Source organism: Diceros bicornis, chromosome 1, assembly GCF_020826845.1.
Source record: "Diceros bicornis minor isolate mBicDic1 chromosome 1, mDicBic1.mat.cur, whole genome shotgun sequence".
Taxonomy (NCBI): Eukaryota; Metazoa; Chordata; class Mammalia; order Perissodactyla; family Rhinocerotidae; genus Diceros; species Diceros bicornis.
The window spans coordinates 92257929-92284348 of NC_080740.1; the positions used below are offsets into that span (position 1 = coordinate 92257929).

Here is a 26420-nt window from a genome sequence, read left to right on the forward strand (position 1 = left end):
TAATCACAAGAGTCCTTAAAGGTAGAAGAGAGGCAGGAGAGAGATGGTAGCCTGAGAAGTACTTGGCCTGATTTAACTGGCTTTAAAGTTGGAGGAAGAGAGTCATGAGCCAAGGAATGCAGGTGGCCTCCAGAAGCTGGAAAGGGCAAGAAAACATTTTCCCCTAGAGCCTTTAGAAGGAACAAAGTCCTGCCAATAATTAGACTTTAGCCCAGTGAGACTCATTTCAGACTTCTGACCTCCAGAACTGTAAAATAATAAAATTTTATTATTTAACCCAGTAAATTTGAGGTATTTTGTTACAGTAGCAATAGAAAACTAATACAAGATAGATAGCAATAATAGCTCAAAGGGGGAGAGGAGAAATAGAGCTATACAGAAGTAACATTTCTATAGCTCACTAGAATTAAGTTAATATAAATCTGAAGTAGAGCCTGATAAGTTAAGATATATATAGTAAGGGAGAGGAAATCACCAAAATATCAGAGTAGGGCACTCCAAATCTCCATCCCTCCACAAAAGCAACAGATATGCTGGTAAAATCTGTCAGAATCAACTTTTTTGGAACTCCAGAATTTAATAAAATACTTACAACATCCAGGGAAATGCTTAATGAAGAAAGAAAGCTGCTGAATTTCAGTAAAATAGTGTTGCAGCATTATAACCTACCCACTTACCATCTCCCATTCCCCAGCTCAGTGGCAGCCATAAGGAAGGTAGCCTGCATTCCTGGTGCAGATTGCTGCCACCAACAGGAGCAATATGAACCTTATTCCCAAAGAATTGTGGTTTGTGTTTTGATCCATCTGGTGGTCCCTGAAAGATCAACTCAAGGGCTTGCCTTTGTTTCTCCTGCCTTGGAGCTTTATCAGGGCTTAAGTGGTTTCCCAGGCAGGACTTGTAGAAAACATTTAGAGGAAATGTATTAGCCACAGCCACCTGAGATAAGGGACAACAGTTGGGGCAAGGAAAGCAATAGACAAATCAAAAAACCTTGAAAGGAAGAGGCTGGGGAAGGAGACACTTGGAGGAATAAGGTCTTTGGAAAGCTCCCACATACACCAGGGAATCTGCAAGTCCACGCATATACCCAGGGCTGGACACATCCTCAGAAAGGACCTGAAAAGACTAAAGTTTTCACCTCTGGCTGACCTTTATGCTCCATGGAAGTAGGAGGTGAAGGCTAAGACAGAGTTGTAAACAGTCTGGCTAAGCATTGAAGGAATGCCCCAACACAGAACCAACCTGCAAAGATTGAGAGAGTATTTTTTTTCCTTTGGCTTCAGGCATTTAAGGAAATCTCTTGTCAAATCACTAGCTGACCACTAAGCTAACAGAACAGAGATTTCAATGGCCACACACAACAAAGAATACAGACTTTACAAAAATAATTTAGAAAAGTCACTACACAAACAAACAACAACAACCCAATAAGCAACAACAAAAACCCTGGGGAGGCGGAAAATCTGATTTCCATAGTTGCCACATTATAATATTCAAAATGTCCAGTTTGCAGCAAAAACTTATGAGATATGCAAAGAAACAAGAAAGTATGGCCCATTCACAAGAAAAAAAGAAATTAAGAGAAACTTTCTCTGAAAAGTCCCAGACACTGGACTTGCTAGACAAAACTTTAAATCAACTATCTTAAATACAGTCAAATAGCTAAAGGAAACTATGAACAAAGAGCTAAAGCAAAATAGGAGAAAGATGTCTCACCAAATAGAGAATATCAGTAAAGAGACAGAAATTATAAAAAAGAATCAAAAGAAATTTTGAAGCTGAAAAGTATAACTGAAATGAGAAATTCACAAGCTAGGTTCAGCAACAGATTTGCACAAAACAGCAAACTTAAAGATAGGTCAATTATCCAGTCTGAGGATCAGAATGAAAAAAGAATGAAGAAAAATGAACAGAGCCTAGGAGACCTGTCGAAAACCATCAAGTGCACCAAGATACACATAATGGGAGTTCCAGAAAGAGAGGAAAGAGCAGAAAAAATATTTGAAGAAATAATGGCCCATAACTTCCCAAATTTGATAAAAGACATGAATCTACACATCCAAGGAGCTCAATGAACTCCAAGATGGATAAACTCAACGACATGCACACTGAGACACATTAAAATCAAATTGTCAAAAAACAAAGACAAAGAGAGAATCTTGAAAGCAGCAAGAGAGAAGCAACTCAACATGTACAAGGGATCTTCAATGAGATTAACAACTGATTTCTCATCAGAAACTTTGGAGGTTTCTGCACAGTTGGATGACATATTTAAAGTGCTGAAAGAAAAATATTGTCAAGCAAGAATTCTATATCCAGCAAACTATTCTTCAAAAATGAAGGAAAAATTAAGACATTCCCAGATAAACAAAAACTGAGGGATTTTGTTGCTAGTTGACTTGCCATCCAAGAAATGCTAAAGTCCTTCAGATTGAAATAAAAAGACATTAGACAGTAACTCAAAGCCATATGAAGAAATAAAGAACACCAGTAAAGGTAACTAAATATTCTGGGTTTATAACTCCTCTTTTTTTCTATATGATTTAATAGAAAAATGCATAAAACAATAATTATCAATCTATGCTAATGGGTATACAATGTATAAAGATGTAATTTGTGACAATAACATCATAACAGGTAGGGGAGACTGAGCTGTATAGGAGCAGTTTTTGTATACTATTGAAACTAAATTATTCTTTCAAACTAGATAGTTATACATTTAAGATAATAATTATAATCCCCAGAGTAACCTCTAAGAATATGACTTAAAAATACACAGATAAAGAAACAAGAAAAGAATGAAAACAATATATTAGAAAAAAATCAAACACAAAAGAAGGCAGTACTGGAGAAATTGAGGAACAAAAAGATATGACATATAAAAAACAAATAGCAAATGGCAGAAGTAAGTCCATCCTTGTCAGTAATTACTTTAAATGTAAATGGATTAAACTTTTCAATTAAAAGGCAGAGATTGGCAGACTGGATTTAAAAAAAACAACATGATCCAACTATACACTGTCTACAAGAGACCCAATTTAGACCCAAATACACAAATAGGTTGAAAGTGAATGGATGGAAAAAAAATTCCGTGAAAATAGTAAGCAAAAGAGATCTGGTGTGGCTATACTAATATCAGACAAAATAGACTTTAAGTCAAAAAACTTTATAACACAAGCCAGCCCTGATTGTCTAATAGTTAAAATTCAGCGCACTCCACCTCAGTGGCCCGGGTTTTGTTCCCGGGCATGGAGCCATACCACCCATCTGTCAGTAGCCATGCTGTGGCAGCAGCTCACATAGAAGAACCAGAAGGACCTACAACTAGAATATACAACTATGTACTGGGGCTTTGGGGAGGGGAAAAAAAAAAGAGAGAGGAAGATTGGCAACAGATGTTAGCTCAGGGCAAATTTTTCCTAGCAAAAAAAAAAAAAACCTTTATAACAAAGAGGAATATTATATATTGATGAAAGGGCCAATCCATCAAGATATAACAATTATAAATATATATGCATCTAACAAGAGTCCCAAAATATATGAAGCAAAAACTGACAGAATTAAAGGAAGAAATAGACAGTTCTACAATAATAGTTGGAGACTTCAATACTCCATTTTCAATCATTTTCAACCAGCCAGAAAATCAATAAGGAAACAGAGGACCTGAACAACACTATAAACCAACAGACCTAACAGACATATATAGAACACCCCACCCAACAACAGAAGAATATATTAGGCCACAAACAAGTCTTGGTAAGGTTTGAAAGACCGAAGTCAAACGAAGTGTCTTCTCTAACCACAATGGAATAAAACTAGAAATCAATAAGAGAAGGAAAATTGGAAAATTCACAAATACGTGGAAATTAAATAACACACTCTTAAACAACCAATGGTTCAAAGAAGAAACTACAAGGGGAATTAGAAAATGTCTTGAGAGAAATGAAAACTAAAACAAAACATACCCCAAACTATGAAATGCAGGAAAAGCCACGCTCAAAGGAAATTTATAGCTATAAACTCCTACATTAAAAAAGAAGAAACATCTCAAATCAATAACCTAACTTACACCTTAAGGAACTGGAGGAAGAAGAGCAAACTAAACCCAAAGCTGGCAGAAGAAAGGAAATAATACAGACAGGGGCAGAGATAGACCAAATGGAGAACAGAAAAACAATAGGAAGAATCAACAAAACCAAAAGTTGGTTCTTTGAAAAGATCAAGAAAATTGACATTTAGCTAGACTGACCAAGATAAAAAGAGCAGGCTCAAGTTACTAAAATCAGAAACAGAAGTGAGGACACTACTACTGACCTTATAGAGATAAAAGGATTATAAAAGAATACCAACATTGACAGCCTGACAACATCAAGTCCTCAGCTGCGAGACAGAAACCAGCAGGACCTCACACAGGAGAGAGGCCAGCCCTGCTAATGAGGAGCCAGCAGCAGGCCTTCTCAGGTGTCTGCACTGGAGCCCTGAGGCTGGAGTTGGAGAACTCACAGCGAGCTGGACACAATACGTCCATAGACCTAGAAATGTTCTGCGGATGGTAACCCACCCTGACCCTCCCGGGGAGGGGCCATCTTGCTCAGGACACGTTGGAAAACAGTCTGGCACTTTCCTCAAAAAGTTAAACATGGAGGGGCCGGCCCGGTGGCGCAAGCGGTTAAGTGCGCGCGCTCCGCTGCGGCGGCCCAGGGTTCGCTGGTTCGGATCCCGGGCGCGCACCGACGCACTGCTTGGTAAGCCATGCTGTGGCGGCGTCCCATATAAAGTGGAGGAAGATGGGCACCGATGTTAGCCCAGGGCCGTCTTCCTCAGCAAAAAACAAAAAAGAGGAGGATTGGCGGATGTTAGCTCAGGGCTGATCTCCTCACAAAAAAAAAAAAAAAAAAAAAAAGTTAAACATGGAGCTACCATATGACCCAGAAATTCTCCTCCTAGCTACTTGCCCAAGAGTTATAAAACTATATGTCCACACAAAAGCACGTATATAACTGCTCACAGGGAAGACGGCCCAGAGGCCGGGCCCCAGGAGCAGGGCTGGCACTGAGGCTGGGGTTCCGCCCAGAGTCAGGATGCCATTCTCACCGAGTCACCTTTGTCACCCCAGTGACACCCCAGGTGCACAGCCCCTCCCAGCGCTGTTTAGGAGCAGCAGTGCTCACAAAAGAGGGGCACAGGCCGAATTTGGCCCACACACGTCACACAGCCCAAATCACTTTTTTTTAATGTAGAAATTTCTTGAGGAATTACAAATTTCTGACTTCTGTTGAAAAACAAAGATCTGGCAACACTGACCCTGCATCCTCCCTCGTAACAGCAACAACCATCAGAACTGAGAGGTTTTCTGCTTCATGGATTTCGGGTCTTATTTTGTATTATCTTTTCCCCTCTACTTCCTCTGGGTAATTTTGCTTTTTTCTATCTTCTTAAACTGGAAATTTATTTCTTTAATTTGCAGTCTTTTTCTTTTCTAATATAAATTTCCATCCAAGTTTTGATACTTAGTGCTTTTATCATCACTCAGTTTTAAGTATTTTTTTTTATATAATTTTATTTATTTATTTATTTTTCCCCCCAAAGCCCCAGTAGATAGTTGTATGTCATAGCTGCACATCCTTCTAGTTGCCGTATGTGGGATGCGGCCTCAGCATGGCCGGAGAAGCGGTGCGTCGATGCGCGCCCGGGATCCGAACCCCGGGCCGCCAGCAGCTGAGTGCGCGCACTTAACCGCTAAGCCATGGCACCGGCCCAGTTTTAAGTATTCTTGAAGTTCTATTATTTCTTCTTGGACCCACGAAACTTTTACTTAAAAGTTTTTTTTTTAATTTCAAAATAATGGGGATTTTTATTGTGAGGGGTTATTAATTTCTAGCTTAAAGGCATGATGATGAGGGGACAGGAGCTGCATCATAACTATTCTTTTAACTTTTGTGAGACTTGCACTTAATGGATCAATTTCTGTAAGAGTTGCACGTGTGCTTGAGAAGAATGAGGGACCTCTGCTTGTCACACACAAAATTTACCTCTGTCCATTAGATCAGGCTCCTTGTGTTATTCAGAACTTCCTTGTCTTTGCTGGCTTTTTGTCTATTTAATGCAACACTAATTGGAAAAAATGGCTGAAATCTCCCCAAATGATAGTTTTGTTAATTTCTCTCTATTTCTAACAAAGTTTACATCAAATGCGTTGGGGCTGCTGTACTGAGTGAACTGCTCTGTCGTCTTGGGGAAATGAACCCGATCTCACTCTACAGGTGACCCGGCCCTGAGACCCGGAGCCCACTGAGGCTGAGACTGACACACCAACAACGGCCTGCCTGTGGCTGCCTGATATTTCTGTTCCCCCACTTGCTCTTCCAACTGTCTCCTGCCTTTACACTTCAGTTGCATCTGCAGTGATAGCACACAGCTGGATTTTGGATTGGGGTTTGCTTTGGTTTATGTACTAGGACAACATCTGTCTTTGAACTCGTGAGTTTAATCCACTTACATTTACTCTGATTATTGGTAAATTTGGACTTGTCTCTCCCACCTTACTCTACTGTTTCAATTTGCCTCAATTTTTTGGTTTCCATTTTCTCCTTTCTAACTTGTCTTGTAAACAATGGCATCCCCTTTTCTCAAACGCATCCTCTCCTGGTTGTGCTGGCAGCCTGGCCCTGGCTGCAGCCCGAGGACATGTGCCCACTCGTGGACACACAGACACATACTTCACACCAGCTCCAATCTGAATATCAGCACCAGGCCAGTCTCCACAGGGCTCTCACGTCTGCGTTTTCCTCTCTTTGGGGATGGGGGTAGGGTGGAGGTTTGTGTTGTTATTTCTCCGATTCAACGTTTCTCTGTTTAGAGCATCTCTGGAGTTGATCAGGACCCCAGCTAACAAGCCATCTTGGGGGAAACCTCAAGTGCCTCTTCAGTGTCAACACTGAGCTCATTTCAGAAGCGTCAAGGAGGCCACCCCTTCAGTGGAAGCATGTGCTGGGTTTTTTTTACCACAGTCCCCACTGCCCCCTCCTGTATTACACACCTGGGCTTCACAAATGCAAGTTGCTGCCTGTTATAGGCATGTGAGATGCACCGCTGTCATGGAGAGACACAGGAGCCCAGCAGGCTGACCCCAGGCCCATCTCCATACCCAGTGATGGCAGCAGGTGTGTGAGAATCAGCCACGGCCTGGACCCAGGCCAGCAGGGCCTTCCTTCTGCCGCTGAGCACTGCTTCGCAGATTTCTAGTGGTAGTAATACTGGTACCATTAAGTACTAGTATCATCTTACATCCATGTGACCAGGCACCCAATGCTCCCACGCAGAGGGGCCCTGGGACCGTGCACCCTCCCTCAAGTCCTTTTGAGGACTGGCCCAGAAAGTGTAGGTAACAGTGCCTTAAATTAAATGTTTTCTGAAGCAATGAATAAAGCCCCTTCATCCCTGCTTCTGGAGGGCACCTGCAACCAATAGAGAAGTAGCCATGGTAATGGACAAGTCAGGAGAAGGAGCCAGAAGGCTGGTCCACTGCCCCTGCCCAGGAGTCTGAAGAGTGGTCAGTGGCACAGGCACGCGGTTCTGGAAGAGGCAGCGTGACCCAGCAGAACTGGGGCACAGGGAAGGGCCTCAGAGACCCAGTGAGGGATGAGATCAGGCTGGCATGACCACGAAGGCAGAGACCCAGTCAACTCGGCCACATGGGTGAACCACGGCCTGCACACCAGCAAGACAGATTATTTTAAAAGACCAGGGGTAAAGCCAGACCCCAAAGGCCACAGACTGTGTGATTCCGTCTATATGAAATGTCCAGAACAGGCAGATCCATAGAGACAGGAAGCAGATTAACGGTTTAATGGTTGCCAGGAGCTGGGGGGGAGGGAGAATGGGAAGTGACTGCTAGTGAGTACGGGGTTTCTGTCCGGGAGGATGAAAATGTTCTGGAACTAAATGGTACTGATGATTGCACAATGTTGTGAATATTCTAAAAACCACTGGATTATACATTTTAAATGGTTTTATACATTAATATACATTAAATGGTATTTATACATTTAAATGGTTTTAAATGGTTAAAATGGTGAATCTTATGTTATAGGAATTATAACTAAAAAAAAAGACAAAAAGGCCAATGGCAGCAATTCAAATGCTTATAGGATACTCAGGGGAGGCAAAAATGAGTGACGCCAACTGGGGGTTGCAAATTAAGCCCTTCAGAATACTCTCTAAGCCACCAGGTTACACACACTCTCCCTCTCACTGGGAGGCCCTCTGCCTGGCTGTCCTTTATCAACTTGTGATAGCACCAAGGTCACAGAAATATTTTGGCTAAAAGAAAGACAACAGAGCATAAGGATGAAGGGTCCCAAGCCCCAGATTCTGGGCCAGAGAATCATTGGAGATTGTGGGGACTCGAAAAGGAGAGCATGTACCCCTACTCAGGGCCCCTGGGCACCCACCCATTGGGACCCAGAGGGAAAGCAGTGCAGGCCCAATGCTGCCAGGGGTCCTGATTTCTCACGGAAAGCTGGAAATCCATGTGTGTGTATAAGTCTTCTTACACATTAGCTCTATTTGTTTTTCAACACTGTGAGAGAAACAACATATCCTGGTATCCCACAAAGCCTGCACTGGCACTTCTCATCCTCCACTCAGCTCTAGAAGATCCTGGGCACCCGGGGCAGGCTCTGATGAGAGGTGCTACACCCCCATCTTTCAGGACCACCCAGACCACCTTCTCCAGGATGCCTGTCCTAGTACAGCAGGCAGAGTCGATGACTCCCTGGGGTGCCCCCGGCCCTCATTGCCCCCTCTATTTCAGGAGCCATTGCCCCGAGCTGTGCCTGCTTCTAACGTCTGACCTGGCGAGGCAGGAGTGCAAACAGGTTGGTCCAAGACTGTCCCACCCTGAGCCCACGAGAGATGGGCCCGGGACAGCAGCCCAGCAGACTTCTGCTGAATACATGTGGTGTGGGCAGCAACCTGGCAGAAGGAGCCAGAGGCAGGCTGGTGCACAAACCTCAGGAGTTCTTTTAAGAAGCCTTTCTCTTCCACGTCAGCTGGGCCCAGCAGCCATCAGAAGAGTGAAGGGGCAGCTTTAATGCCGTGGGCTACCCGCCCTCGGAGGCGCAGTGGAGGAGGTGCTGGGATGGGAGAAGTCGAGGAGACCCAAGGTGGGGCTTTCCCCTCTGCTAACACCTCATCCCTTAATGAAGCCAGGCCCACGCTGGGCTGTTCACAGGTTTGAGGGGGCCTCATCCACCCACAACCCTGCCAAGTGGAAACTCCTTTTCTCCCTTTTTCTGTTGAGGAAACAGGCACCGAGAGGTGGAGGGAGAAGCCAGGATTTAAACCAGGGAGAGGGACCGCAGAGTCTGTGCTTTGAGCCAGCGTACCCTGCCCTCAGCCCTGGAGCCCCGGGGCAGCCACTTGGCCTTGAGGCCTGGCGAGAGCAGCCCCTCTGACAAGCTTCTTGGAGCTCACTCGGCTAGGTCAGCTGCCAGTGCCCCGGTCCCCGCATGTCAGCACACTTGTCATTGTTCATCCCCTTGTCTGCCTCTCCCTCCACCCGGACTCCTCAGGGGCAGAGACCAGACTGTGCATGCTCGATGCCCAGCACAGGGCCGGCTCAGGAGCATGCCAAACACTGGCTGGCTGGCTGGCTGGATGAGTGAATGAATGAATGGATGGATGAACGAGTGAATGAATGAATGAATGAATGGATGAACAAGTGAATGAATGGACTCTGATGCAGGAAAATGAATCCTTCGTGTCCACGGCAACTGAGTCAGGCAACAAAGTCAGGGATGTGGTGGTGGCAGGGCTGTTTCTAGGCACTTTAGGGGTAAACTTGGTCTGGCTTGTGACAGATCAGCTCTAGAGGTAAGAGGGGAGCTGAAAATAACAGCCCAGAACGCCTTCCTGCGGAGATCAGCAATGCCCTGGCCAGTCACTGAAGTAGGGCAGGAGAAAGAGCCCGTCAGGGAGGAAGAGACTCACTTGAATTCAACTGGTGTACTCCCAGTCTAGGCCAGGCCTGCAGGATCCTCTCTCCCTGGGTTTGGAATCCACGGTAACTCAGAGCAACAAGGCAGGCCACCCCAGAGCCTGAGGAGGGAGCAGGGGGACTGCTCAATGGCTCAGAATCAGGGCTTGGATTTGGGCCCACGGGTGTCTGACCCAAGATCAGAGCACCACGGTCGCCCGGTGAAACCCTCCAGAAGGGAGTCTGGGCTATGGGCCTGCAGCTGGGGAGCGGGCAGGGCTGGGGCAGCTGGGGCAGCCTCTGCACCTGAGAGTAGAGTGGATTTAGACCAGCCTTATCCCCCATCTCACCTCTGTCCCTCCACTGTGAGGTCAGACCCTTCCCACTGTGCAGCCTGGGGGGCCCCTATTTCTGTCCCCTCTCCTGAAAGCCAGTCAAGGCCTGGCTCAGAAGGAGGGGTCAGCAAAGCCCTGAGGCAGGGCCGTCTCCCAAGACCATGGGACTGGGGCCCACCCCACTTCCTTTCAAGGGGCAGCAGGTGGGGAAACCACCGTGTTCCCCCAGAATTGGCCCTCGGCCACTGCCAGAGCCACACATGATGCAAACACTGACTACACAAGAGGCCAGACTCTCTTTCTCCTGTCCTTGGCATCCACGGGGAGCAGGTGGCTCTGCAGGAGCAGGTGTAGGGCCAGGTTGCCAGGGCCTGGGTGCAGAGCGCAACCATGGCACGTGTGGACACACTCACCCTCCACCCGCCAGGCCACCAGCCCCACTGAGCCCCTTTGCACAGATGCCACCAGGCCTGGGAACTGGCTCCTATCCCACCAGCCCTGGGGGCTTCCGGCACCCCCGCACATAAGCTTTGGCAAGTTACCAACCAGTGCCCCCTCCTGTCCCCCAGCTCCTCCCACAGCTTGGGGAGTGGAGAGTGCTCTCCGAGGCTGTCCTTCTCCTAGAAGACCCAGTAGGACTTGTCCCTCAGAGGACTGCAGCCCAGGGCCCCATCAGGTGGGAGCACAGGTGCCTCTCGCCCAGGGCACAGTGAGCCCCCAGGCCCCAGGTTGTCTGCTCTTGTGACCCCTCGCTTGGGCCACAGGTGCCCAAAGGGGAAGGGTCCTGGGACCCACTGACAAAGACCGCAGAGTCATGGCCACGCTTGGAGCTCTACGATCCTGAGGCCACCGCCGAGGCCCCGGGGAGGAGGACTTGTCCAGGGCTCGTCCAGAGACAGGCCAGACACTGGTGTCCTGGCACTCAGCCCAGGGAAACCCTTCAGGATCCCACGATTCATTCCATGAAGATGTGGATGTGTCTGTTCTGTGCGCGTGTGTGCATATATGCACGTGTGTGTACACATGAGTGTGTGAGAGAGAGACAGAATGAGTTTGTGTAACTACCCACGGGAGGTCATCTTTGTCTTGGAGCCTCTCTCCATTGCACCCTGGGCGGGCGGGGCCAGAGTGAGTGAGTGAGCCAGACGGGAAACAGCGGGACAGGGGCTGTGTGCCCCGCCTGGAAGAGGCCTAGCGCCTCCTGCTAAATACCACCTGCAGGAACAGGCCCAGGAGTGCCAGGCCTTCTGATCGTTCTGAGAAACTGAAAATGGAGATTTTAATGTGAAGCCTCCCGACTTTTAAGTGCACACTCACAGTTTTCGAAGACACTGTGTGAGTCAAATAAAACATGTAGGGGTGATAGTGGGGATATAGCCCATGAGCTGCTGGCTGAGGCCTGGCTCCAGTCCAAGCCCCCAATATTACAAACGGGGAAACTGAGGCTGGGTCAGAACAAGACCAGCAAGCCAGAGTCATGCTGAGCCCCTGGCTCCCTCACCTCCCCGCCACAGGCCTTGGGGAACACCCACACACTCCAGGCACCGAGGACCCAGGGAGGGGACTCTAAGCCTGGCCTCTGGCGTCTGTCACCATGGGCACAAGCTGAGTTTACTGAGGTGGCCCAAGGTGAGTCCTGCAGGGCTGGCCTCTTCCGGCATGTGAAGACCCTGCGCCCCTCCCAGTCCAAGGTCCCAGGACAAGGACAAGCCCATTTTGTCCTACTGGTGATGAAGGCCAAGAATGTAAGTAGATCCTGAAACATCGCCCAGAACAAAGGACTTGGTCACCTGACCAGAATCTTCCTGCGCCTCCACTTAACCATTTGCTCCCCACGCCGCAGGGACCCTGAGGACAGACGAGCTGAAGCAAAACCTCAGGCCCCTGGGACTCGGGGCCAGAAGCGACAACCACGGGGTCTGTCCACCCCAGCCCTGTCCGGCCTGGCAAGTCGGGTGTGGCCACCCAGTGCTTGGTGGGCAGGGGGGCACTTCCTGGGGTCTGGGGGCTGATCCCAACCACATGGCTGCCCCTCCCTGGTTCTGTCTGGAGGCCTGGATGGAGCTCCCCGGCCGCACCCCTCCTCCTGCTAATGCTTTGCAGATGGGCGTCCCCACTGGCCTCCAAGAAAAACACACGACCGCAGATCTCTGCTCCCAGAATCGGAACCGCTGGAAACGTGTCTTGCGACATTCCCGAAATAAAAATAAAAATTCCTCTGAAGTTCATTTCAACTCCGAGGCAGCGCCGGCCACACCGAGAGCTGGGTCCCACCAGCCTCGGGAATGCCATGGGCTCGGGTTCCCAGCCACTGAAGCCACCCCATGACCCTCTCGCCCCTGCCACTACCAGAGGCCTGCTTGGCCCATATACAGTTTTTGAAAATTTTGAATTAGCTGCCAACATTTGAAAATGAAGAGGTTTTACATAAAATTGCAATTTCCTCTTCTCTTGAGAAATCGGAAGCTCTCCTGCGGCTACCCGACGTTGGCCTGCACTCCACTGACACGGGCATCAGAGACGCCTGTAGAGATGTGCCCCTCATGGCCCTCTGTGCCCAAGCTCTGGGAAAGGTTGCAAGGACGTGAACTCCTGTCTTTGGTGCTCTGACCCGTCGGGGGTTCCATGTCGCTGCCCACCCAGCTCTGCCCCTCCTGAGTCTGGGCACTGGGCACAGGTCCCCACATCTTCTGCACACACTTTAGCCTGTGGCTGCCTGCAACTGGTGGGTGGGGTTGAGCAGGTCATCACTCCTCTGTCCCTAACCTGAGCCCCCTTGAGCTTCTCGATCCCAACGACCTGTACGAACCTCAGTCAACTCGACCCCCTGAGTCCCACTCCCCACACCCCAGACCCTGAGATCTGGGGATTGTGGTGTGGCCCTTGGCCCTCTGCCCCATGAGATATCACCTGGCCAGACTGGCCTGGTGCCCCAGCTCTTTGTTATCCTGACTCCATCACCTGCCAAGCCCACTTGTCCCCCATGCCTGGCCAGCCCAGCCCCCAGTCAGTGAACTAGTGAAGCACTGAAGATAAAGAGGGTGGTAATGGCCCCCATGGCACACCCCACAGAGTCCCTGAAGTTGGCCAAAGAAAGGCTCCAAGCCCCAAGCAGCATTTCTCCCAGCTCGGAATCCACAGATGGCATTTTTACCCGTCCAAACATGAATCCAGAGAGATCAGGACAGAATCTTTACAAAAAAGCCAGGCCACACAGAGACTTTCCCAGGCCAGGACTCCAGCAAAGGAGATGATTGTGGCAAGTGCCACCTCGACAGGTCTGCAGGACCAGGGTGGGGCAGAGGTGGGGATGGAAGGGGCCCAGCTGGGAGCTGTGGTTTTGGCTCCTCCCTGACCTTGGGCGAGCCTGGATGGGAATGTGGATCTGCCCCGTGGTTCTGACCTCCATGGGGATTACCTAACAGGACCCCCAACACTGTTGCTGCTCTCTCGCTCCAGGTCGCATTTGGACACTCCTCTCCATTCCCATGGCCACCCCGGGCCAGGCCACAGTCTCTCACCCAGCTCTCTGCCTCTTCCCCTCTTCCCTTCCTCCACGGAAACCAGGTCATGCTGCCTCTCCACTTACAGCAGGGTACCGCCCCCCACTCCAAGACTGAGCCCATGAGACCCACCACCATCTGCCCCTCAGGGCCCTGTGCCCCAACCCCGCCCCTCCTGCCAGACCCCAAACATGCCACGTCCACTTCCTCAGTGGAGAAGAGCTTGCCCGCTGCTCTTCTCTCCTAGTGAACTGCAGTCCACACCTCAGATCTCAGCTCCAGCCTCCAGTCACTGTGTGCTTACTCCGTGGCATTTCCCACCGTTTCTAACTGGGCAGGCCTCTGTGGACTGACCACTTCACCATGAGCTGTGTGAGGTCAGGCAGGGGAGGAGGCGCTGTCGGTCTGGCTCCCTGGGGTCCCAGAGCTGGCCCAGCGCCAGGCCCTGTGTGGGCTACCAGTAAATGTCTGTTGAGTGAATTAAGTGAACAAGGGATATGGTTTCCACGGGGTACTGGACATTCAGAGACAGAGCTCGGTGAATGGCAGCCAGAGTGTGCTGGGAGCAGCAAGGCCGCCTCCCCCCACCCAGCGCCCTGCTGCCCCAGCTCGCCTCCCCAGGTCCATAAAGGCCCACAACCACCAGACAGCCCAGGGCCCGTGGCCCCAGCAATGTCCCACCTGCAGAAACCCAAGAATCGCAGCCAGGAGTGTAAGAGCTGCTGCCGCAACAACAGTGGGCTGCAGCGGCAAGCCTTCAGACGCCTACCAGGAACAACGGCTTCTCTAGGAATGAGGACCACGTGGCCAGGCTCCCCTGGCAGCCACACTCAGTCTTTCTGTTCATCAGTATTTGAGCACCAACTGTGTGCCAGGCATTCCCCCGATGCTGGGAATTCTGCAGCAAGCAGAGGATTCTCCCCACAGCCGATGTGCTGAGTGAGCTGAGACACGTCCTCACTTGCCCACGCTGGGCCTGTTCTGCATCTAGTCAGTGGACAGCCAGCCTTCGAGTGGGGTCTAATAAAGCTGGGCCTCTCAGCCCAGGCTCTGGGGTGGACGGGAGATGCTGCACAGGGGCCAGGCGGCCCTGAGTCCAGCCTGCCCCTCCCTGTCGCACGCAGGGTCGACAGCCTGGCTTCAACTGCGGCTCCACAACTTACCAGCTGTCCACTGTCGGCGCCTCGGTTTCCTCATCTGTAAAGTGGGCACAATGACAGCACCATTGAAGCCCAGGGGTGGTTACAAGAATCCATGAGATGACATGCCTGCAGCGCTCTGGCAAATGCTGCACAGGTGGGTGCTCAACCAACACTGGCATCTCTCCCTGGTGCCCTCATCACTGCCCCCATGGCAGTGCTCCTGGGCCTCGCCTCTCTGCCTGCTTCCAGGGCTGCCAGGTGGATTAAATGACATGCAGATGCAGAGTGCCCATCCTCAAGCAGGCCCTCAATAAATGCACATGTCCCCCAACCACCAACACAGCTCCAGGGCAGGAGAAGAATCACCCACAGACTGGGCCATGGAAAGACTGGCTTTTGTGCAACGAAAACTAACAAAACTGAAAAGGAAAGAGGAACTACAGCCCGGGGAGCAGGCTTGTATCAAACACGACAGAAAGTCGATATCTAAACAGATGAAGGGCTTATCCCGACATGGAACACCCCAGGAGAGGAATGGGCAAAGGACTTGAATGAGAAGAGGAGACAGACAAGTAATCAAACACGGGCAGACCATCCATCCTCGTCGGCAACCAAAGAGGCACAAATTAAAGCAAAAGCAGCCCTGCGTCGCTGCTGGATCAGCAAATCATCAGCCAGCAAAGCCCCTATGCTGGGGAGGATTTGGAGACACCAGAAGCCTGGATGGGAAATTGGTCTGGCTCCGCCCCGAGAGCCGGGAGTCTGTCGTGTGCTTGGATTCCATAATCACTTCGGTCACTCGGCAAGTACTCCCTGCCGGCTGCTCAGAGCCAGGGCTCGAGGGCGTCTGGGCTGGCTTGGGCCCACTGCTCAGAGGGTCAGCAACAGGTATCTATTCACAAGAGAAGAATCCAAGCCCCTGCCAGGAGGCCCTCAAACCCAAGTTCCACGAGAGGTTGCACTAGGGGCAGGAGTGTTACTGCCATGCAGGCAGTGGCTGTGTGAGCAGCTGAGTGGACAGCAGGCCTCTGCCCGGAAGGCCTGAGAAGCAGGCACACAGCACATCATGCTGCTCTCACAAGCTTCCATACACCCTGGCAGGTCTGGGCCCTCCCCAAAGAGGCAGACTGGGAAAGAAGGACCCGGCCTACCAGAGAGGCAAGGACACACGAATGTCGACAGGAACCTTGGACTTCACACTATCCCCAGCAACCCTGTCCCTCCTGGGGCAAGAGGAGCTGCGGGCACACCCCAGAGCCTGTCCACCTGTGAGGCTACCCCATGAGTCTGGAAGCCAAATGCGATCTGCAGGATCCCCACCTCAGTCTGCGTCACAACCGCCCACCACCCTCCAGGTTGCTCAGACCTTTCAAAAGCCAGGAGCCATCCTTGATCCCGTCCCTCAAACCCATGTGCTGTAGCTCTACCTGCAAACACATCCTGATCCCACCCAGCACCACCTGTCATCAGATGCCAGCAGGACCCAGGGCCCCCACAGGCCTCCCTGCTCCCACTCTCTCCACGGAGAGCCCTCCCAAGGCTTCCCACTGCTTGGAAAATAAGACCCCACTCACACCCTCCCCACCTCTGTGGGTCCAGCACCCTCCTCTCACCCCACTACTCCCTGGGCTGCAGGCACAAAAGGCCTTCTCTCTGCCCCCCGGTCACACGGGGATGAGTCCCTCTCAGTGGGTGCCAAGTGCTCCTGCACTGCTGTCCCCTCTGTCTGGGGCAGTCTTCCTGAGGTGGGCCTTCCAGCCAGCCAGGTTCATCTCACCGACCAGGAGTGGCTCCCCCCACTACCTGCCCTCTCATTCTAACCTTCCTCCAATTTCTCTTGGTTCATGGACTTACCCCTCTCTGCAGCACCTGCTCATCATGTCTCTCTGCTGGCTGGCAAGCTCTGGAAGAAGCTTCATCCTGCTCATTCCCTGCCATATCCCCAGCACCCGATCCAGCCCCAGACACAATGTACGTGCACAGCAAGAATGTGTTGAATGAATGAATGAATAAATGAATGAATGAGAGAATGAAAGTGCTGCTCTGGGCCTCAGTGTCCCATCTCAAGAGGACAGTAGTTATTCTTATTAATCCCTCCATGACTGGGGAGCATCACACAGGCCCAGCTCCCAGGCTATCCCTTCCACCAGGTCCCAGCCCCGGTTTCCTCTGAATCCTGTGCCATCCTGCAAGCTCTCACCTGAGCCCTGACCTCGTCCCCAGTGTGTGCCTTCATCCTGCCTGGACACCCATGGGAGGTGCTCCAGTGGAACTCCCCCACCAGGCTCTCTTGTCAGCCTAGGCACATTCCCTGAGGCCCTGCCCAGGGTCAAGGGGCAGCCCACACCCCAGGACTGAGCCCAGGCCAATGGGCCAAGTCAAAGGCTTTGGGAGAGACAACCCAACCCAAGAATCCACCCCAAGATCCAAATGTGTGTGTGCACATGTGCGTGTGCAAGAGAAAGGGGAGACTGAGGGAGAGAAAAATAAATCCTGAGGGTGGGAGGAAGAAAGCCAGACACCAACATTCCCACCTAACTGCACAACCTTTTCCCAGTCCAAGTTCCATCTGCACCAAGTGCACAGCACTGTTTGGTATTAATTTCAAAGAGAAATGGGTCAAGGAAAATTGGAAATTTTTACAGAAACCACTTCAGGCTTGGAACTAGCTGAAGTGTTTGCCGACCTGTGGAGAATTCTGAGAGGAAACGGGGCCTGTGGTCAGAGGTCTCCAACTGGGACAAATTGGCAGAGTTCAGACCTCAGGCCCAAACCCAGTTTTTGCTCCCGGGTAAGGGCCTCCTGTCCCCTTTGGACATCCGTCAAACCATCTCTGCAGCCCCATCCACCTGATGCTGAGACCTACCATCTCTCACCCTCCATCAGCCCCTTGGTATCCCCAAGAGGCCTCTGTGCAGGGCCCCGCTGTGGACGCCTGGCCCTCTGCCCCCGTCCTGTAGATGTAGCATGCAGGAAGCCCAGTCACTTTCACAATTGTCCCATGGGGGTACCCAGGGTGCAGAAGGAGGCTGGTCGGGGTCCCCAAGGATATTCAGGCCCAGCCGCTCCTGCCCCTGGCAGCCCAGCAGGCACATCTGAAGCACAAATGCCACAGATGTGGTCAGCTGTCCCTGGAGACATCACACGTCTCCCAGAGACATTCCAGTCGGCTATGCTGTGGACCTGCGCTGGGGACCATGTGGAGCTGTGGCCCGTGTGACAACAAGGCACACTGCTCTTGCTAATTAAACTCCGGACACCTGGAGCAGAGAGCAGCTTCGCGCCCAAGCTGCGTGTTATCTGAAGCCAGGCGTGGTTACAGTGTGCCAGCAGAAAGCTCTTTGGGGGTATTCACAACAGAAGTCCAAAGAAAGGAGAGAAAGAGCATCTATTAATTGTGTCTGTGGAAGAGATAGCCTTGGAGAAGAGGCAGAGAGTGTGGAGAGGACTTCGGAGCCCGAATCGCAATGACGTGTAGCAGCAAGCATGCAGCGGGCATCGGACCAAGGATGAGACAAGCATTCACTTGTCTAATCCCACAGCCCCCCTGACCTTACACCCATTTTACAGGTGAGGCAACTGAGACACCGTGGGGTTGGGTTAGCTGCCCAGGCAGGCACCCTGGACCCAGACAGCCCCCACCCCCGTGCTGGGACCTGCAGTTGACACACTGAGAACCACTGCCCCATCTCTGAGAATTGTCCCTTGCATCTGACTTGGGGCTGCCGCCAGGCCAGGGCCAAGTGACCGTCTCCAGGCCACAACTGTTATCTGTTCACGGTGCTCCAGCAAAGATCCAGGTCATTCCTGGGCCATGTTCTCCTGGCCGGCTCCAGCCCTGAACCAGATCCCCACACAGAGGTGGGAGGAGAGAGAAAGGGGGAGGGCAGGCCTGAGCCACGGGGACCGCAAAATTTACATCTGAGGAGAAAAGCTGAGCACATAGGTTGTCCACGCTGGCCAGGCGGAGCGGTATCGAGGGGGGCACACTTGGCATTGTCTCTGCCCTCCTGGCCCACCAGGCAGGACCCCCGAGCCACAGACCCCAGCAGAAAACCCTCCAGCTCCACCAACAGCTCCAGAGCACTCTCCCAAGTCTGACCCAGACAACTCCAGGCCTCGAAGAATGTGCAGCCTCGGCTGTCCCAGTGCTGGCCCCCGCCCACCCTCCCGGCCTGAGGCCACGTCACCACACTGGTATCTCCTACAGCCATTCAGGGGGCCAGCTGCGGAGTGGCGGGAGCACCGAGGCCTCTGCCAAGGATGCGCTCAGCTCTGAAACACGCCTCCCGGAGCCAGGCCAGCTGCCTTGGATTTCACAATCAGTGCTTCTTCTTGGGTTTACTCTGGTCCCCAAGCTGCAGGCACAGCCCAGGGGAGGAATGAAGAGGAGGAGGAACTGGGAGGGCCTAGAAGTCAAGCACCGAGGCACCCAAGCTTTTAGCTGCAAGTCAGTGAGCTGGCAACGGCCAACTGGACAGGGCCGGGGGCCAAGTGCCATGGGGGAGCCCCAGGTCACCACCTGAGAGTGCCTGGCCGGGCCCCAGAGTTCTGGCGAATGGCTCAGGAAGTTCCTGGGTTGGGGACACAGGGAGAGGCCCCAGCACTTGGACTCTGGCCAGGCCTGGGGCTCAGGGTGCAAAGCTTGCCAAGGGCCTCTCTCCCTCTTCCACCAGGACCTCAGGCTTCAACACTGAGATATCGTGTAGGCTGAATCATGGCCCTCGGATACCCACATCCTGACCCCCAGAACCTGTGAGTCTTGTCTTATATGACTAAAAGGACTTTGCAGATGTGATTAAGGATCCTGAAATGGGAAGATTCTCCTGGATTATCCCAGTGGGCCAAATGCAATCACAAGCGTCCTTATAAGAGGGAGGCAGAAGGAGATGAGACAGAAGAGGAGAAGGTGCTGTGACCACGGAGATAGAGATTGGAGTGACGTGGCCACAAGCCAAGCAATGCCGGAGGCCACCAGAAGCCAGAAGAGGCGAGGAACAGATTCTCCCCTAGAGCCTCCAGAAGTAACCAGCCCTGCTGACACCTTGATTTTAGCCCCTTAAGATCTATTTTGGATTTCTGACCTCCAGAACTGTAAGAGAACAAATGTGTTGTTTTAAGCCACTAAGTTTATGGTAAGTTGTTATAGCAGCAACAGGAAACCAAGACAGACATCAATGGCTACAGGGCAGAAAGCCTCCGGCTCACTTCCAGCACATAGTGCTGCCTTCATCCCGGCCCCGTTATCCACCCCTCACCCTACCAGGCCTCGCCCGTGGCTGGGCCCTCTCCCTGACGACTCACACCCACTGCGTCACCCAGGTAGGCCTGGTGCCACTTAGTGGAGCCCTCCCCACTTCCCGCCCGTGGCCGGTCCGGACAGGGCTCCACTATTTCCCATGTCACTGCTCTGGCCTCCCTGTGGCCTCCCTGCCTCCAGCTTGGACCACAGTGGGCTGGCTAAAACAGAACTGTCAGGCCCCATCCCTCCTGGGCTGCTTGCTGCCTACAGGACATCATGCAGGCCCTGGAACATTCGAGCCTGCAGCCCCTGAGGGCCCTCAGCTCCCGGCCCTGCGCACCCACCACAAGCTTCTCTCCTGAGGCGGCTCCTCCCCGGCTCCTCAGCAGCCTGGAAAACTCCTCCACAGCTCAAGGCAAGGGACAGGACAGACGCGCAGCGGGTCAGGAGGGGAGGAAGGGCTGTAGGCTGCCAGGTGGAGACTTTCCAGGCTGGCCAAGCTGGGTCACGTGGAGGAGCCATGCAGCGCAGGCGCCCTGTCCCCTCTCTCCTCGAAGCTTTCCTTGGCAGCGGCAGGCAGAGTGCTCCCCAGGGCAGCGTGCCTCCTCTGCCCGCCAGGGAGGACGCTGCAGCCTGACAGCAGCGAGCAGTGGCTTGGCACCAGCTGCCTCCAAGGAGAAGGCAGGCAAGGTCACGGGCACCGAGCTCTTCCTTCAGCCAGGGCCCGGGCGAGGCAGGCGGGAGGGCACGGCGGCCCAGCAGGAGCTCACAGCCCCTCCTCTGTCTCAAGGCCTTGCCCGGGGCTGCAGGAACCCAGAAGAGCAGCCCCCAGGAGCGGAGCGCAGAGGACACTTCCGCCTCTGCATCTTACGAGCACAGGTGGCCAACGGGAGCCGTGTGTTATTTGGCCCATTGGTGCTTTTCAGAAATTTGAAGCAACATTTTAAAATCAGGAGAGTTCACGCAAAAGTTCTGATTCTAGGTTCTCTTGACAATAAGAGGATGGCTGCCCCAGGCCCCACTCCCACCAGGTCACGGTCCGAGGGTCAGGGGATCCGAAGAGGGGCTGCCCTTTGTGAACCAGATCTCCGCTCTGCCCTGTGCCCCATGAGGCCGGGGCCGGGCACCCTGAGCCACGGCACTCATGCCGTTTTCTTCTAACTGAGACATATTCTCTGTGTCCACACTTATGTCAAAAGCAGGGAAATGAAAGCCAGGCCGAGGTGGGTGTAATTCCTTCTCTCACCCTCTTCCTCCATCCTCATTGGTGTTGCCTGCCGGGCGTGGCAGGCCTCTGAGTTTGCAGCCCTGGTCTTCAGATGGTAGGACTTCCAGCAAATGGCACCGTGTGCCTGACAGAGACCACACACCCAGCACTTGACCAGGGGATCTTTCCCACCCTGTGGGGGCCTTCCCAGAATGCAAAGTTCAGCTCCTCCCCTTAGCGCTAACAGCAAGGCTGGCTTCTCCGTGCACACGGTCTTGGGTCAGCTCAGCCACGGCAGGGTCCAGCCTCTCCAGGCCCCACAGTCTGGTTGAGACTGGACTAGAGTCCAGCAGAGGCAGAAGAAGGGCAAGGGGCCTGCTGGGCTGTGCAGAGCACTGTCCCCTGAGAAGGAATGAGGGAAGCCTGCAGTGTGGTTCCTCAGGGACGTGCCCCCATTTACTGCACAGCCAGCCTTGTACAGGAGGGCTGATTCACTTCCTGCATAGGCTGAAGGATGGCCCCTAAAGATACCAGGTCCTAACCCCCGGGACCCGTGAATGTTACCTTATATGGCAAAAAAGGACTTTGCAGACATGATTAGATTACAGATCTAGAGACGGATCTTGAGATAATCCTGGATTACCAGGGCAGGCCCTAAATGTGATCGCATGCATCCTTACACATAAGAGGGAGGAGAGGAGATTAGACTACACAGAAGAGCAGGAGGCAATGTGACCACAGAGGCAGAGACTGGGGTGACACACGAAGGAATGCCAGTAGCCACCAGAAGTGGGAGAGGCCAGGAATGCATTCCCCCCCCCAGAGCCCCCGGAAGGACCACAGCCCTGCCAACACCTTGATTTCAGCACGGTGATGCTGATTTCAGACTTCTGCCCTCCAGAACTGGGAGAGAATAAACTGTTGTCATTTTAAGCCACCCAGTTGGTGGTAATGTGTCGCAGTAGCCTGAGACTTGGAGGGGAGTGACGAACCAGGATCACCCAGGGCGGGCTCCGAGCAGGGTTTCCGGCAGGACTAGGGCTCTTCATCCCGCACCCACGGGCCCTGGCTCCTCCTCAACAACCGCAGACAGGGTTGACCAATGGCAGCCAGGGCAGGGCTCAGGCACAGGCCCAGAACTCAGAGTGAGGCCCTGTCCACGTATGTGTACAAGTGCAAACACACATGCATGCACACGTGCAAACACTGACGTGCACACAAGCATGTGCAAACACCAGAGAGGCCAATGTCACACAGCAATCCCCCCAACATATTGCCCCTGAGCACAGGGTTGGCTCTGGGGATGAGAGAGAACGGAACGTGGGGTGCCAGAGAAAGGCCCGCCCAGAAGTGGCTTGGAGACACCTCACCCACCTCTCCTCAAAAGGCCACCCTGGTGCCCTGGCCTCGGAGCTCTGCCCTCCACCCCAGCCAGGCTCCCAGGCCCAGCAGCGCTCAGCAGAGACACTTCTGTGACACCTGCAAGGTCGGAGAGGAGAGAAAAGGTCTCCCTTGTCTCCCCCAACCCCTTGCCCACCCTAATACCCTCCTCCAGGGCCCGAGGGTGACTGTGCTGTGCACTAAGCTGCCCTATGTACATAGCCCGGCCTGAGTCCTAGAAGACATGCTAAAACCTGCATTTTCCAACCATTTCACCAGGCAGCCTGCAATCCAGCAACTGACCTCAGATGATGGAGACTATTAGTGACAACGATGCTCTGAGGCTCCATGAGCCCCCGAGATCACCCCAAGAAGCCTGTTGGCTGCTCAAGGAAAACAGGGCAACATATCTTAATGCCCCGGAGGAGCTGTGTGGGACACACACCTCTCACTCCAACAGGCTCCCCACCCCACACCCAGACAGATGCAATCTCCCAGACCAGGAGCCCCAGGACAGGTGCCTCCCCTTCCTCAGAGGGCCTATCATAGCCATTGCCCATCAATAAATGGCCAACGTGTTTCAAACCCACGTCCAGACGCTGCCTTGGAGGGGCGGGAGGGAGCTCCAGTCAGAACCTCCTGCCTGCCTCTGCCAGGGCTACATCGACACACCAGAGTTCCCTTCAGAGCTCACCAGAAGAAAAGGTCCCCTGGCTTACACGCACACACACACATGCTCACACACATGCACACACTTACACGTACACACTGAAAGCCTTTGCTCAGAGGTCGTAGTGTGCTGTGCCCAGCAGGCTGTATCCTTGCCGGAAAGAGCACAGAGCACACGTGCAGCCAAGGTCACCGCTTGTCCCTGTCTCTCAGCCACCACTGAGGCCCTGATGAGGCCCAAGCTGACGGAGAGCCAACCATCTGAGGTCACCGTGGGCCCTCAGCCCCGCCCCGGCTTAAAACGTGTCTGGACCCCCTCCAGCCAGTGAGTGGGCTTCAGCCCCTGCCGAGTGGGAACAATCAGGCACATCCAGGGAGAAATGTGCTCTCTGTGGACCAGTCACCCACACAGGGTCATGCTGACACTGGGCAGGAAGGTCAAGACAAGGCCACTGGGCCTGTGGCTGGACCTACTGCCCACAACCCACAGCCTAGACCCTATACACCCACAGCCCTGTGGCTCTCTGCACCCACAGCCGGAGCCGAGGCTGAGTGCCCAGCCTGGGACAGGCTCCCCTCCCTCATTTCCAGGGTGGCCTTAGCCCCTGACCCGCCCAGGTGACCTTACTCAGAATCTTCTATGGCCAGTGGTTTTTGGCTTATTCTGAGTTTGAAATTCCTTTCCTGCATTCTGAGTTCCATGCTCTCACCAGAGACAGGTGGATGGGGGTGGGGGGTAGATTCAAGAGAAGATGCCAAAAGACCAACAAAAGCCCAGAAAATAAGGCGAGGCCACCAGCCACGGAGGAGGGCTGCCATGTTCAGGAGACAGTCACCACGTGGAGTCTGGGATTGGAGACACAGCCCAGGGCACCGGGCAGTCCCTCTGTGCAGGCTCCACCTCACCCCACCTGAGCGGGCCCCCAGGCTCCCCTGACTCTTCCAGTAGAAGCCAGCCCAGAAGCACCAGCCCAAATCTCAAAGTGGCTGGCCCTCAGCTCTCTGAGCCACAGGCATTTCCAACCCCACTGGACAGACGAGAAGGCAGAGGCCAGAGGCCCAAACTTGCCCAAGGGCAGCCAGCCAGTGAGGAGTAAGGCCAGGGCCCTGATCCCTGGTCTGGGGCATTTCCCTTGCCCACTTTCACTCCTGCCCTCACCCCACAGGGTTACTCTCCATTCCTCCCCCTGCAGAGAGGCCCAGGTGTGGGAAAGAGGTGGGAGGGGCTGAGGCTGCTGGCAGCCCAGGCAGACAGCGATTCATCACCTGGGAAGAAGGGGCCGCCGGAAGTATTGGTCGGCTCCGGAGAACGCGGGCTTCTCGATGGAACAATTCCTTTGCAAAGGTATCTGACACCTCCTTGAAATTAGAATCATGCCCTGACAGGCTGCACCCAATTTATCTGTCAGGCTGGGAAGTCAGAGACCTAAAATAATCAACTAAGGCTGCTTGGGGTGATGGGAGTGTCAGCAAATCACGGCCCGGCTGGCCCGTCCCAGGGGGCCTCCAGGGCTCACCGCAAACATGCAGGTGAGCCTGACCCAAGACCCAGGCCTCCATTCCCTGCCTGCTGCCCCCTGCCACAGCCGTCCGCAGCGGGGGGTCTGGGTTGGGAGGGTGAGGGCTAAGCCTGCCCTGTAAGAGCCAGGCACAGGCGAGGTAGCCTCATCCACACCCTGTGGCCCTGGGGACTGTGAGACCCGCTAGGACCACGGTCAGACCTCAACCTGGCCTCGCTGCAACCTGGGACCCAAGGTCCCGAGAAGGCTGGGGAGGTTTGGACTGGGGTAGGCCCGGCCTCCTGGAGGCCCTGAGAGTCTGCAGCCGGGATTGTCATCATGCCCACCCAGCAGCTCCTTCCACGCTCCTGGGCCCAGAGCACACTCTGACTCTAAGCTGGAAAAGACAAAACCACGCGAGTCTGTGTGCAGGCACCAAGGCTGCCGGGAGCATCTCTGGGGTCTCACTTCCCTCCATTCCTGGTGGGGTCTTTCTCTGTGAGCAGCCAAGGAGGGGTCGTCACCATTGCAGGGAAAGTGGGCAGCACAGAGGCAGAGGAGAGAGGCTGCCTGGGAGCAGCACACATCTTCTTCAGGGGCAGAGGCTCAGAGACATGGGTGTAGGACTCAGGCCAGGGTGCAGGCCTGGTCTGGGGCCCCCCTGCTCCCTCACACTTGCTGGCCTTTGTGCAGCAGAAAGTGGACCCTCAGGCAGACTTCACTGCCCACTATGGAGGCCCTGGACCTGCAGGCTTGTGGCCCATGTGCACCAGAGCAGAAGCCCCCAGCTCAGCACCCCTGTACCCCCACCATGTCGTGCAGTCAGCAAGGGCAGGGTGCAGCCTCAGCCTGGGACCAGGCCTGCAGAAGGGGTGCTTGGTCCCTCAGGGGACAGCCAAGGCTCACCACACAGCCTGCTCACCTGCATGTGGCCCACAACCTTACCTGTGTCCAGGGCCTGTGGTCCCCCCAAAGAAGGGGACCTGGGGGTGGGTGGCCGGCGATACACCACATGCACGCGGCCCTGCTCAGCCTCCTGCACCGCCAGTCCCTTCTCCAGGGGCTCAATGAAGAACTCCTCCTCCTCCATACGGATCAGGCCAGCCTGCAGGGCAAACAGAAAATGGTTCAAACTCCCAGCGCACAGCAGACCAAGGAGAGGGAGCAGCGAGGAGTGCCCCAGAGGGCAGAACTTCCCACCTGGCTAAGCAGGGCCCTGCCAACCCTGACCAGAACCCCACTTAAGTGCTAGGTTTGAACTCCAGGCCAGGGAGGGCATGGACAGCCAGCCCTAGAGGCCCCATCTGCCCAGAGCCTCCACTTCCAGTCGCTGAGGCCAGAACCACTGGACAGGGGTGAGCCCTGTCTGGGGAAGGGGTTCTGCCTGGGTCATGCCCACGCCAACCCCCAACTCTCTCCACCTGAGTTTGTGAGGCCAAACTGTCAAGAACAGCCTGAGGG

The 26420-nt window shown here is 53.4% G+C and overlaps 1 protein-coding gene across 2 annotated transcripts in view; it reads right to left on the bottom strand.

The window, feature by feature from the left end:
• ADAMTS2 (ADAM metallopeptidase with thrombospondin type 1 motif 2) overlaps positions 1-26420 on the bottom strand; it is a 209690-nt gene that overhangs the window by 120873 nt on the left and 62397 nt on the right. For both annotated transcript variants that reach the window (XM_058547620.1, XM_058547621.1), the window contains exon 3: positions 25905-26064. In XM_058547620.1, coding sequence (XP_058403603.1) covers positions 25905-26064 — 160 coding nt within the window. The remainder of the gene's footprint in view (positions 1-25904; positions 26065-26420) is intronic.